This window comes from Choloepus didactylus, chromosome 20, assembly GCF_015220235.1.
Source record: "Choloepus didactylus isolate mChoDid1 chromosome 20, mChoDid1.pri, whole genome shotgun sequence".
In the NCBI taxonomy this organism is placed as follows: domain Eukaryota; kingdom Metazoa; phylum Chordata; class Mammalia; order Pilosa; family Megalonychidae; genus Choloepus; species Choloepus didactylus.
This window is the reverse complement of record NC_051326.1, coordinates 26,688,580-26,703,711: the sequence shown is the minus strand read 5'-3', so window position 1 is coordinate 26,703,711 and position 15,132 is coordinate 26,688,580. Positions and strand designations below refer to the sequence as shown.

Genomic DNA, 15,132 nt, shown 5'->3' with positions numbered 1-15,132 from the left:
TCATACTTAATGGTGAAAGACAGGAAGCTTTTCCTCTAAGATCAGGAACAAGACAAGGATGCCCACTGTGTCCAGTTATTCAACATAGTACTGGAAGCTCCAGACAGATCAATTAGGCAAGAAAAAGAAATAAAAATTGTCTAAATTGGAAAAGAAAAAGTAAAACTTTCCCTAATTGCAGATGGCATGATTCTATTTATGGAAATCCTGAAAAATGCACAACAAAGCTAATAGAGCTAATAAACGAATTCAGGAAAGGGGTGGGGTAGAAAATCAACAAGCAAAAGTCAGTGGTGTTTCTATACACAAGTAATGAACAATCTGAAGAGGAAATAAAAAAAAAAATTCTGTTTACAAAAAGCAAGTAAAAGAATCAAATAATCCAGGAATAAATTTAACCAAAGATGTAAAGGACCTGTACACAGAAAACTACAAAACACTGCTTAAAGAAATCAAAGCCCTAAATAAGACATTCTTTGCTCACGGATTAGAAAACTAAATATTGTTACTATAGCAGTTCTACTCAGAGCGATTTACAGATTTAATACAATCCCAATCCAAATTCCAACAGCCTTCTTTGCAGCCAATCATTGCATTTATTTGTAAGGGTAAGGAGCCTCGAGTAGCCCAAACTATCTTGAAAAAGAATGAAGTTAGAGGTCTCACACTTCCTGATCTTAAAACTTACTCCAAGGCAACAGTAATCAAAACAGCATGGTACTGGCACAAGGACAGACATACAGACCAATGAAACTGAACTGAGAGTTCAGATATAATCCCTCACATCAATGGCTAATTGACTTCTGACAAGGCAGCCAAGTCCATTCAATGGGAAAAGAACAGTCTCTTCAACAAATGGTGCTGGTAAAACTAGATAGCCATATGCAAAAGAATGAAGCTAGGCCCCTACCTCAGAATATATACAAAAATTAACTCAAAATGGATCAAAGACTTACATATAAAAACCAAAACTATAAAAACTCCTAGAAGAAAACACAGGAAACATCTTCAAGACCTTGTTTTAGAGAATGGTTTCTTGGACTTTACACCAAAAAGATGAACGATAAAAGAAATAATAAATAAATGGAACATCATTAAAATTAAAAGTTTTTTGTGCATCAAAGAATGTCACTGTAGGCAAAAAAAAAAAACAACCTATGGAACAGTAGAAAATATTTGGAAACCACATATCTGATAAGGGAATAATATCCAGAATATATAAAGAACTCCTACAACTTAACAACAAAAGACAAACAAGCCAATTTAAAAATGGGCAAAAGACTTGGATAGTCATTTCTCTAAAGAAGAAATACAAATTGCCAATAAGCACATGAAAAGATGCTTAACATCATCAGCCATTAGGGAAATGCAAATCAAAACCACGAGATACCACTTCACACCGACAAGAATGACTACTATGAAAAAACTGGATAATAACAAACGCTGGAGAAGATGTGGAAAAATAGAAACACTGGTTTATTGTTGGTGGGAATGCAAAATGATGCAGCTGCTGTGGAAGACAGTTTTGCAATTCCTCAGAAAGTTAAGTACAGAATTACCACATGGCCTAGGAATCCCACTTCTAGATATATATCTAAAAGAATTGAAAGCAGTAATTTGAACAGACATTGTACACTGATGTTCATAGTGGCATTATTCACAATTGCCAAAAGATGGAAGCAACCCAAGTGTCCATCAATATCTGACTGCATAAACATAATACGGTATATACATACAGTGGGATATTACTTTGCCGTAAAAAAGAATGAAGTTCTGATACATGAAACATCATGGATGAACCATGAAGACATGAGGTTGAATGAAATAAGCGAGATATGAAAGACAAATATTGTATGATCTCATTGGTATGAAATGAAAATAAGCAAATTCATAGTCAGAATCTAGAACAAAATTTAGCAGGGGCTGGGGTAGAGGTAGGGAATGGAGAATTAGTAATTAATTGTTACAAAGTTATTGTCTGGGGTGATGGGAAAATTTTGGTAATGCATGGTGGTGAAGGTAGCATAACTGTGAATGTAATTAACACCACTGAATTATGTTTGAAAGTGGTTAAAAGGGGCAATTTTTTATGCAGAGCCCCCTTGAGGAGCTGTTGGAGAATGCAGGGGTGTTGGGCTTCCCCACCTCGATGGCTGCTGATGTGCTCAAAGACATAGGAGACTGGTGGTTTGCTGGGCTGAGCCCTCTATCACAGGACTCACCCTCGGCAAGACTGTTGCTGCAAATGAGAGGCTAGGCCTGCCTATAATTGTGCCTAAAGGCCTCCTCCTGAATGCATCTTTGTCGCTCGGATGTGGCCCCCTCTCTCTAGCTAAGCCAACGTGGCAGGTGAAATCACAGCCCTCCTCCCTACATGGGATCTAACACCTAGGGGAGTGAATCTCCCTGGCAACGTGGAATATGACTCCCAGGAGGAATCTAGACCCGGCACTGTAAGAAGGAGAACATCTTCTTGACCAAAAAGGGGATGTGAAAAGAAATGAAATAAGTTTCAGTGGCTGAGAGATTCCAAAAGGAGCCGAGAGGTCACTCAGGTGGGCACTCTTACGCACAATATAGACAACCCTTTTTAGGTTCTAATGAATTGGAATAGCTAGCAGTAAATACCTGAAACTATCAAACTACAACCCAGAACCTATGAATCCTGAAGACGATTGCATAAAAATGTAGCTTATGAGGGGTGACACCGTGATTGGGAAAGCCACATGGACCACATTCCCCTTTGTCCAGTGTATGGATAAATGAGTAGAAAAATGGGGGCAAAAAAAAGAAAAAAAAAAGGGGGGGGGGCACCCAGTGTTCTTTTTTACTTTGTTCTTTTTCACTTCAATTTTTATTCTTATTATTTTTCTGTGTGTGGTAATGAAGATGTTCAAAAATTAATTTTGGTGATGAATGCACAACTATATAATGGTACTGTGAACAACTGAATGTACTCTTTGTATGACTGCATGTTATGTGAATATATCTCAATAAAATTGAATTTTAAAAAGGGGGAAATTTTTATGTTGTATATTTTACTGTAAGAAAGAAAGCGATAAGAATGTACAACACAGTGAACCCTAATGTAAACTATGGACTATAATTAATAGTACAATTATAATAATATTGTTTTGTCAATTGTGACAAAGGTAGCATTCTAATGCAAAATGTGAATAGGAAATATACTATGTGTGAGGGGCATATATGGGAACTTAATATTTTCTGCATTTTTCTGTAAACCTACAACTTATTAAAAAAAAACCAGAACACACATATGCCACTTTCTCAGTATTAGTTGGTGCATTTCAATTCCTACTTCAGGAATATATTCCGGAATTTCTAGGAAGGAGCATGAAGATATTACTGAGTAAGAAATTACCAAAAACTTATAAACATCTCTGTTCATATAAGAACAACAACAATAAATCATCAGGTATATCTCATTATATTTTTTTCCAGTAAAGAGAATGACTATTTAATAATTTATTCATTGACTTCCATGTCACTATTAAGGATCAGTTATGTCTGCCCCTAATAGAATCTGAGTTTTCACTGATGAGAAGAAAAGCCTTTCAATTCAGTTTTAAAACAGGCCATTTAGCCATTTTTACTTTGAACATTTCTGGTTATTTTCAAAGCTAATGTTATCTTTATGAAAACTTTAGGGTCAATAATATTTAAAAATTAGTGGCTGAAGGGAACCATGAATGCTAGAGTACCAGGACCTAATTAACACCTTAAATAAGTGATTTCATGATTTTATACCACCTTCAATAGCCTCCATCTTATCTGCAAAATGATTACAAATTTATGGAAATTTTAGAGGGTTTGTTTTTACACAGTGCTTTGGTAAAGAATACATTTTTTTTTAAGTCCTTAAAACACTACTTTCAGATTTGTGAATTTCTTTTTGAGTCGACTGCTTCCTCTCAGACTCACTTGACCAAGAGAACAGAACATATCTTAGGCTCAGAGAGTGAATAGTAAGTAATATTAAGTAAACCATTTAATATATTCACCTGCATTAACAGGTACCTGGGAAGATGAGCATCTAGTTTATTAGATAGGTATACAGAAAAGCAAGTTTATAACCTTATGTTTCACTTTTTCTTCCAATCTCTTTGTTCAGAGGTATTAGGTCAATTATAGAACGTGACAATAACTGTCTGAAAACAGAAATGGCAGAAATTATGGAAAAAGATAAGCTTATGGAAGACTCTATAATGTACATTTGTCACACACTTCTTTTGTACCTTCTTATTCTAGAGCAGCACTGTCTTATAGAGCTTTCTGTGATAAAAGAAATATTCTATATCTGTGCTGTGCAATATGTAACCAGTAACCAATTCTGGCTATTCAGCACTTAAAATATCGCTAGTGTTGAAGAGGAACTGAATTCTTAATTTAATTTAAATAGCAATATGTGGCTAGTAGTTAACATATTGGATAGTGCAGTAGAGACCCCTGCCACAAGTAATCTCTGAGTCTGATCTGGTTCCTGTCAAATTTAGCTTTGCTTAGAACTACACTAGGTTAGTCCTTCTGCCCAACCCCTCCAAAACAACAACAACAAAAACAAAAAACAAAAAACCTAGCAAAAGATTTGAAGAGACACTTCATCAACGAAGACATACCAGAGGTTGTCAAACTGTTTGTGTAAAGGGTCAGAAAGGAAATATTTTAGGCTTCGTGGTCCATTAGGCCAAAAGGTCTCTGTTTGACTGCCATTATAGTACGAAAATGGCTACAGACAATGCATAAGTGAATGCGTGGGGCTGTGTTCCAAAAAAACTTTATCTATGAAGTTTGAATTGCATATAATTTTCATGTGCCACAAAATAATATTTTCCTTTAGATGTTTTCCAATAATTAAAAAACATAAAAACTGTTCTTATTTGCAGGCCATAAGAAAATAGGCTGCAGGGAGCAAAGCATCAGACTAGTAAGAGAAATGAAAGGCCAAAAAGCACATGGAAAGATGCTCAACATCATTACTCATCAGGAAATAAAATATTAAAATCACAGTGAAATACCTCTACATACCCATTAGAATGGCCAAAAAAAAAAAAGACAAATACCAAGTTTGGTGAAGATGTAGAACAACTGGAACTTTTCTATACTGATGGTGAGAAAGTAAAATGGTACAATTACTTTGGAAAATCGAGTTTCTCTAAAACAAAGGACCCAGACATTCTACTCCAAGGTCTTTGCTCAAGACAAATGAAGCAGATATCCACAAAAAGACATGTACATGAATACTCACAGCACCTTTATTCACAGTGACTAAAACTGGAAACCCAAGTATCCATCAAAGGTGAATGGATACATAAAATGTGGTATACCCTTACAAAGGAATACTACTCAGCAATAAAAAGTAAACAACTACTGATACTATTGCAACAACATGGAAGAATCTGAAAATCTTTGTGCTGAATGAAAGAAGCCAGAAACAAGAGTACATGGTGAACCAGTCCATTAAATATAATTCTAGAACATGCAAACTCATTTATAGTGACACAAAGAAGATCAGGGCTGCCTGGGGCTGAGGGTGGAGAGGGATAGATTGCAAAAAGTCAGGAGGAGACTGGGAGTGATGGAAATGTTCTGTATTTGGATTGTGGTAGAGGTAAATTGCACATTTTAAATGGATACAATTTATTGTATATATAAAGTTGATTTAAAAAGATGTGATTTCACTGCATCAGATTTACCTACTATCGATCTCTATGAATAGATACGTCCACTTTTATCAGTGATGACTAACATGGGGACAGGAGGAACAGATAAATTAGTTTGGAAGTATCACACTATCACTGCTAATGAGAAATGTGCCCCTGGAACCTCTAGGTAACATTAATAGGAACCAAAATCAAAGAACTCTGAACGGACAGGTTTTAGGAATTCTGTGAAGTGATGACTTTCCTGTACACAATGTTCTGATCTCCCCTGGGTGATGCACTGCTGATACTTCTTGTTTGAAACATGGCTTTTAAGTTAAACTAAAATGGAGAATTTCAAGTATTAGTAAATAATCCTTTACATTAAAAGGTTTCATTTGTAATAAATTTGGGATAATGTTCTATTTTAAATAAGCCCTGTTGCTCAGATTCAATTTGTCTAAATACAAACAATGTGTTATAGGTTTTATGCAAGCTCGAAGAAACTTGTTTAGCTCTGGAACAATATTATCCATTCAAAATATTAAGTGTAATGCAAAATGATGTTCAATGTTTGTAGTGTCATAAGTCACAGTTGCCAAAAGGTGGAAGCAACCCAAGTGTCCATCTATGGGAGAATGGAAAAACAAAATGTGATGTGTATATATATATAGAATGAAATATTATTTAGCCATAAAAAGAATGACGTTCTGATATATGCAACAACGGGGATGAACCTTGAAGACATCGTGTTGAGTGAAATAAGCCAGACACAAAAGGACGAATATTGTATGATCTCACTGATATAATTAGAATATGCAAATTCAAAGTCAGAAATTAGAATATAGATTACCAGGGTTAGTGGTCCAGGAGGAGAATAGGGAGTTAGTGTTTAATTGATACAGTTTCTGTTTGGGGTGATGGGAAAGTTTTGGTAAAGGATGGTGGTAATGGTAGCACAATATAGTGACTGTAATTAGCACCACTGACTTGTACACTTGAAAGTGAGTAAATGGGAAATTTTACGTTGTATATATGCTACCAGAATAAAAATTATAATGTAAACAAACCACAAAACTGTAAAACAAAATTATGAATAAGAAAATTAACGTTCTGTTTTCCAGTAAGTTTTATTTCTTTTAAATTCTGGGTATGCCTCAGAATGGTTTTTGACAAGACCTTCCTTATGGGTAAATGAAAAACTAAAGACAAAATATATCATCTACAAAAGCAAAACATATTATATGCTAAATAATTTGTGGCTATATATTGGGCAATTTTTTCTACCAAGTATAGATATGTGGAATACATATCTGGCCTCCCAGATTCTTTTCAGAGTAGGTTCCTAAAGTCAACTTAAATTTCAAGACTGACTTTAAATAATGTCCATTTGGAATAGAGAAATAAAGAAAAACAAAATGTCAAAATTCAGGAGTCAGTGGGGGGTGGATGAGGTTAAAAAAACAAACGTTGAAATGATTTTTGCCAAACTCATGACACATGCTTTCAAAACACTGCAAACAATTCTAAATAGAATTGGAGAAAACCTTTCCTTTTGCAGACTTAAATGCACTCTTTTTAATTATATAATTAACTCAAATTTTAGGGCAAATGTCAAGTATAACTCTCAATTCTAGGAGTGCACACTTCAAATAACATAATTTCTTACCATGCACAGTACAAATGAGATCAGCATTTGTGCCCACCATAAGTTCATACACTTAAAAATTAAAAGGGCACCACAGCCGTAAGATTACTTCTTGGAGTGGCACAAGGGGTATTTTATTAATCTATTTGTTTTCAAAAGTATCTATATGAAAGCATTCTTATTATTTTTATCCAACTAATCTCTCCCCAAGAGAGGATTCAGTTGAGGGATTTTCAAATGAGAATAATTTCTCTGTCCACCTGCATCAGCACCTGACTAATAATATTTCCCATAAGAAATGTCTTTCACTGCATACTGTCCAACCAAGATACCTTTACTCTTTACTTGGAGCAATAGAGCACTCAAATTGTGAAGAGTGCTACAGATTATTAGATCCTAAAGAAAAAACTCAGTTTATGAGACTGGGGTGGTGGGTGGTATATTAAAATTGATGGTGGGGGGGGGAGAAGGCATATTAAGATTGGTGAAATGGAAATACTGGAAGCAAAAAAATCTTAAGAAATTTTACAAATATCTACATATGAATTGAGAATATGGTGGTATATCTTGGGAAGAATGGTAAGGGGAATACTTGGAAATCCCAGCCAAAATGTTAGAAGTAGAAAGGACCTGACAGATGACCTAATCCAATCTCCTTATCTTTCAGATGAGAGAATTGAGGCTCAGGTAGACAAAAAACAAGATCCCACTTAAATGGCACAGCACATATAAAAGGGCTTAGCACAGTGCCTGGCACATAATATATGCTCAATAAATGTTAGTGTATCCCATTTTCTCTTACCCCCTACCAAAGTTACACTCCAGTAAGTTTTACAATAATCACCACCATTATCATCACCTAAATCTTCCAACAGTTCTCCAGTTTTGCAGATACCAGGTCCTTTAATAAGCCCATTTCAAGGAAAATTCCATTACTATTACCTCTATAGTACCTACTTCATATTGGTAGTGAGGATCAAATGAGATTATGAAAAATGGCAAGCAGCTAAAATCCCAATAAATGCTAGCATGAACTCCCAATTTTCCCTTCTCTCAAAAAATATCCTTTCTATGTATGGTAGTAGGGGTGTATGGGGAATTGTGTGTGTATTTGTGTGTATGTGTACACATACGTGGAATTGTGTGTGTGTTTGTGTGTATGTGTACACATACGTGGAAGGGTAGAGAGCTGGGGATGCAAATATGAGAAATATTTAGGCCCCAGTTTTTTATAATTTCCCTCCTTTCTTGAAGATTTTGATATGCCCCCTAGGGACCAACCTCATTCCACTGAGAATTCCCTGCTGTTGTGAGTCACTATAAATGTGGTAATGAACTGTATCCCTCAGATATACTGGAATGGGAGAAAAGGGTAACAGGTAATAGCTCCCTTATTCAGGGACACGTTAGTCAAACCAGTCTCATTACAAATGCACAATTTGTAACCCAGGCTTGTTATTATCTCCCCAATTAAAATGTAAGGCCTCTGAAAGCAGAGGATCACATCTTGTACTTTCTTCAGAGTCTGCATAGCATGAAGCACTAGACAGTATATGCTTAATAGTCAATCTTAATCATCCCCAGGAATATAATCCAGTATTTAAAAATTTAGTCTGCATGTGGTTCTCCAGAACACATATTGTGATCCTGAACTAGCCTTTCAAATAGGTCAAAAGACAAATACTTACTTGTACATCAACTTATTAAGAAAATGCTAAGAGCATTTTCAGATAAAAGGGAATATATTTTTTAAATTCTAGTCCACGAATGGCTTGAAATTGTTGGCAAAATTTTGTGCAGGTACGTTTTTCCCACCTGGGGAGCAGTATTACAGCTTCTACTCACATTCTCAAAAAAAGTTAAAAAGATATACAAAAAAAGGTTAAGAACCACTGCCCTATACTACTTTCCCTGGCTTTTAAATTCAAGCTGTCATAAATAGGCCTTCCTCAGGTTGACTTCTAAAACCATATTTAAAAAGCAATGACAAGATATACTTGGGTAGTGGTAGTTACGGGTAGTTAGGAGGGCACCAGGGGACTCTGGGACACTAATAACATTATTTCTTGATTTGGATGCTGGTTGCAAAAGGAATGTTCACTTTGTGAAAATTTACAAGTTGAACACTTAGGATTGTTGCACCTTTCTGAAGGTATAAATTTCAGTAAGTTTTTAAAACATCAGTAATAGTCAGGGGTCACTTATACCTGGGTGACACAATTACATAATGCAAAAAAGTCCTTAAAAATGATGCAATCTCTAAACACTATCTTCCTTACATATATTAAAGTGAGCAAAGTAGCTTCAGAAGTTGTACCTAGAGAGAGACATTAGTGTATTGGTTTAAATTGGCAAACTTCCTCCTCTCAAGGCTGTGGTACAATATTGCTTTCAAAACCCAAGCAAGAAAAAAGAAAATACAGCTGGTGATTATGAACATCAATTTCCGGATCAAATGGAAGCTAATTTCTCTGTAAGCTACAAAGCAAGAATCTTCTCAATGCTTCTTTCTGCTACCTCCCTTTAAATGAAAGATTATTCCATTACAGTAATATATTTTGTGTTTTATTACATACATGTTTGAATGATGTCATAAACATATATATAGTCCTTAATTTTTCTGAAGGTTTTTCTCACAAGAGGAAACATACTAGTCAGAGCTGTCAAGTAAATGTAAATACATTTAAAAATAAAGATGTGATTATTTGTCTAAATCCACAGAAGGGGCAGATGGGGGTGTGTGAGGGGATGTAGCTATTCTAGTATCATCCAACACAAATGAAGCATGTTTTGAAATCAATGTCATCACTTTCTTATTTGTTCTTGTATCTATGTTTGTACTTCTGAAATGCTGCCCAAATTGAGCATCAGAATTTGACACTTCGACAATCTGGCTCCAGTGTCTTTCTCATCTCTGAATCCTCTGCAGTGCCCAGCACAGCAAAGGGCCTTGTACACATTAAGCATTCCAGTATTAGTTTAACTGAAAAAAAGGTTACAAGAGTTACTGCTTTTTCTGTTTGAAATTCTCAAAAGTTGTACAGAACTCCCTTCTCAAAATGGACCATCCATAGCTCTGATCATTACCTTCACATCTTTAAAAGTTGAAAAGGCACCAACTTTGCTATAATCAGGCTAAACTTTTGCACCTGGTTAAATTTTAACCTGCCAGTTGTAATGACTCATGACTTCCTAGAGTTAAACTGGAAGTCAATGTTTAATTACTGCACATGAAATTTAAAACAAAACATGACTACTCTGAAAACAGTATTTTTTATTACACAGCCATAATTCAGAGCACTGTAACATTTTAAGATTCTATAGAAGGGCCGGCATAACATAATAAAGCCAACAACAAAAAAACCAGAATTATCCTTCATTTGTGTAATTTCCAAATTCCTTTCCCTCTCAAGATCCTGAACATCAACTAACAATATTAAAGTTAACACTACCCTTCTTAATCTTTTTCATTACTACTGTGCAGTGAGAGTTGCCTTTACCTCTTTGTAATAACTTTGCTTGCTGGCCAGCAACTAAAGCTAATTAAATACAACTAAAGCTAATTAAATACAAATCAGGTTATTATTATTATTTTTTTTACAGTCAATGTTTTGAAACCAACACCTCTATAGTGGGAGTTACATAAGGTCACCTAAAACTAAGAATAAGAAACCCTTCACATCAAGGAGTCATTAAGGCCACTATTCTAAGGATGCTTGACTGGCATCAACAGAGCTAAAAAACAAGTCAGATATTATAATTTTTCCATCATTAAAAGTTTTTACGGCACTTAAAATCTTCCGTAAAACATGCATCCTTAAAAGAGATGCCCGCAACTTCAGCCTGAGTCAATCTGGGTCATTTGAATAGAAGGGTCTTGCTTAATGTCAATTAAAACTGCTCACCCTGGTGGTTTAAAGAAGTACTAGGTACAAAATGACTCAACTATTCAGCACTATATATGCAACTTCCAAATAATCAGTCTTGAATCTAATAATAGACTCCTTTATAAACTTCAAAGTCCAACAGTATTATAAGCACTCCCCTTCAAAGCACTTCAGACTCCTCTTTCATTCATCATTTCCTTTATTTACTTATGCCACCCAGAGGAGAGTATATCTTTTTCAAGGAAAGTTTTTCTGCTACAACGAAGTCATACCTTACAGTCTGTGAGTATCCAATACTAAAACTTATTTAGGGTGGGCTAACAAACAAAAGCCATATGCCTCATTCAATCTAAAGAGAAAACTTTCACCCACAAACTTATTCTGTTAATACAAAGACCACTAATTTAGAGTAACACACTGTAGCTTGTAAAAAGTAAATAAAGAGTAAAAATAAAACACTGACTGACATGCTCCTCTTTGATTTGACAAGTTAACAAGTAAATTCTTACTTTGATAGACTTATTTCGGGGGATTCGGGAGAAAAACATCACCTCTCTAAAAAATAAGATAGACCCTTCTTTGAGCCAAAAATGCTCTGAGGACTGTTTTGATGTTGATTAGGTACAGCAATCTTTTTGGTCAAAATGTGGGAGAGAACACAGTAAGAGATACTACAGGAGACGGAACAGTGAGGTATATCCCTAAAAGTACTCTGGCTTCCTCTGCTTTCTAAAGCATCTTCCAGAAAGGCTATCCAAGGTATGTTATGGAATGCACATGGATACTTTTTCTTTTCTCTCCCTCCCTCCTTTTCTCTCTCTCTCTTTCTCTCGCACACACACACCTAAGGGAACTGGACCTAAAGTCAGTAGACTAGTCCACTTAGCCTTACCTTAAGCATATTCCTTATCAGTCTTGTGCTTTGTTTCCTTCCTTTAAAATGAGGTAAGTAATTTGACTACCACTCTTTTAAGACAGAAGATAAAAAAAAAAATTGTTTAAAATTCTTCACACTTCTTAGAAATGGCAGCTATAAAACTCAAGGTGTTACACTATTATCATCATCCCGTATCAAGTTTTACCGCTACTTCTGAAATAGGCTATGATAATGGCTTTAAAACACAAATCTTGTTGATACAATCCCGTCCTGATAACCTTCCCCTCACACTCCAAAGATTTACTCTACTGATCCCTAGCCTGAAAATTTAAGTCTTTTGTTTAGTTCCTCTTCTCTTAATCAAAGAAGCTGATAAAAGTCATATTAGAAATAAGTATCATTCCTTTTACTTGAGAAATGATGCTATATAATATGCAAAATAAAAGCAACACTTCTCATATTCTCTAATCTTTACTTCCCACGTCACAAAACTTGTACAGATACCTAGAAAATCCGAAGGTTCCTAACAATAAATTTGTACTGGCAGCTGTCATAAAAAATACGAAATCTTAAGGAACAGAGAGAAAAAACTTTATCTAGTTTGCAAGAAATAGCCCTGCACGTCGCCAGCTACTATTAGGTTTGGTATCGGCTGCTTCTTTTAAGGGCCTGTGCCATGTTTTTGAGGAAAAGTGGCCTGGGCTCAAAGCACACCGGGGGCAATGCCTGAGGCCGATCAAGACTCTCCGGAACAACCTCTGCACTTAACACTGCGTCTCTCATTTCAGCCACACCCCCTCCACCCCGCGTTCCTTGGGAGGTGTGGGCGCTCAACTCCCTCACTGTGGGCAGGGGGGCAGGAGGGGGGTGCGGCGAGACGAGGCCCGAGCACCCATTTTGGAGGATTGAGGAACTCGGCCCTTTAGGCTGTGCGATTTGAAGTGAGGGAGTAGAGAGCGCATCCATGGGAGGGGAAGGAGACCGGAGAGTGGGGGTGGTCTGTCCTATTCGGGGACGTGAAGAGGAAGGCGGCGGGAAAGACTCTGGAGAGAGAGGCTTATCAGTGTGAGGTTTTCTTTTTGTTATTTGTTTAGTGAAGGCGGGCGTAATGGGGAAGCCCCTCAGGACAGAGTCAGCAAGGGGATCTCCCTCCCTTTCTCTTTTTTTCGGCGGCGGGGAGTGGTGGTCACTGAAGACGCGGGGAGGCCTCCCTCCCAGCGGGAAGGCAGGAACTGATAAGCGATGTAGGTTGTGTGCGCCCGGGCGCAGATTCCTGCACCTCAATCCCCGCGCGACAGGCGTGGGACCCGGTGGGAGGAGATGGAGGAGGCCCCTGGCCCGGGAGGCGGGAAAGGCCCCAGAGCCCCAGGACGGGCGGCGGCTCCGGGAACCCCGAGTGGCGGTGGCGCGGGCCTTACAAGCCCTCAGTCGGCTCGAGCCCTTTGGGCCGCGTGCGTCCCCCACTCCCCACTCTCCGTGGCCGCCCCCTCCCCTCCCCCCCCCCGCTGCTCCCCTCACCTGCACATGATCCGCCATTTTGCTCCATTCATGCTCCTCTCTGGCCCTCCCTCCCCCTCAGCGCGCACCTCGGCCGGGGCCGCTGCCGCCGCCGCCGCCGTCGCCGTCGCCGCTGCGCCTGCGCGCTGGGGGCTTGTCGCGCTACGCTCGCGGCGTAAAGCTCCTCGGCTGCGCAGGCCCTGGCTGCCAGGAACGCCGTTTGAGAATGCGCAGCACCGTTGGGACGGCGTAAGGGCGCAGGCAACGTCAGCGGCTTGGAGACGCAGGGGGTGGGAGGAAGCAGAGCGCCGAGGAAGAGTGAAGGGAGGGGGAGCTGGGGAACAAAGCTTTGTTTACATGGATTTTAAAGGGGCCGCGCTCGCTCCGGCGGGCGGGCGACTGGAGTGGGAGTTCGCTCTGCATTCTGTTCATCTGTGTGGTGAGGGATCGTGGATGTGGGTCGGGACTTATCCGCGCCCGGAACCCTTGCTCCCAGTGTCTTCGCCAGTTCTCAAGTGTCTCGGTCTTGACTTGCCGGTGAACCACTCCCCAGCCGCACAACGACGGTAGCATCCCTAGGGATCTAAAGATGTGCCCGCCGTGGATAACGACCCACTTAGAATACCTGCAATATTCTTTACTTTTAATACACTGTTTTCAACGGAGGAATTTATGTTTGTGTCTTTCTCGCTTTCTGCTCCAATGGACAAGGGCCTCACCAGCAACCCAGTGATCTTGTTTTCATTTCTGTCATTTTCGCCTCAATAAACATTCATGGAAGTAGCCACCAGGCAGTGGTGGTGATCAAAACATAGAGAAGGCATAGTTCTAATCTTCCCAAGTAGATTGTTACCTTACCCAGTACTTTAAGCTGCCCCCTGAGAGGGGTCAGATGCTGGGGAACGTTGGGGAAGAGTGAGTGGGAAATGAAGGGATATTTGAACCCGTGGGCTCAGTCTGAGTGAGAAAGGTACCCCTTTGGGTCAGATGAGGTCCAGCTGTGCCTACTGAGCCAATTCCTGCCTTTCCCACTAGGAATTATGTGTGTTAGATAATGCTGTTCTTGTTTTCCAGTGGATTCTACTGTGGCTTCCTTTCGAATTAGATCTTAGCTGGATTCCAAGAGTATTGGTTGTTTGAAGTTTGTACTGACTTGGGATTACCATTTGTGATGGAAATAATGATAGTCCACACTCTTTATGTGGTGGATAGAGTGGACAGTGCTCAGCTCTCGTTTCAACCTCCCTCCAGGTCCTAGTGTGTCTTCCTGGATTACAGAAGTAGAAAACCTAAAAACTACATTACCCAGACTCCTTTGCACAAGGGTTCTGTAGGCAGGTTAGCCTCTGCCAAATATTCTCTGTTGAGAATATTTAGGATGCAGAAGTGAGGCAGATACTTTAACTGTTGTTTTGAAAACTTAGCTGCTGAGATGTTGGTTTTTGGGGGCAACAACCTTCCAGTGTCCAGTTCTTACCTCCATGAGGGTAGGAAGGCAGATGTGGTGGGGTCAAGGAGCTCCTGACCTTGGTGGTATATTCTTGGAGTCCCAATTGCAATGGC

General features: G+C 38.7%; 1 protein-coding gene across 2 annotated transcripts in view; it reads right to left on the bottom strand.

The window, feature by feature from the left end:
- Window positions 1-13,664, bottom strand: part of XPO7 (exportin 7) — a 99,571-nt gene extending 85,907 nt beyond the window's left edge. Inside the window, exon 1 of one of the 2 annotated variants that reach the window (XM_037812519.1) lies at window positions 13,591-13,664. In XM_037812519.1, the coding sequence (XP_037668447.1) occupies window positions 13,591-13,618 (28 nt within the window). In that variant the 5' untranslated portion in view covers window positions 13,619-13,664. The remainder of the gene's footprint in view (window positions 1-13,590) is intronic. The other variant, XM_037812520.1, reaches the window with a different exon arrangement.
- Window positions 13,665-15,132: the final 1,468 nt, after the last annotated feature.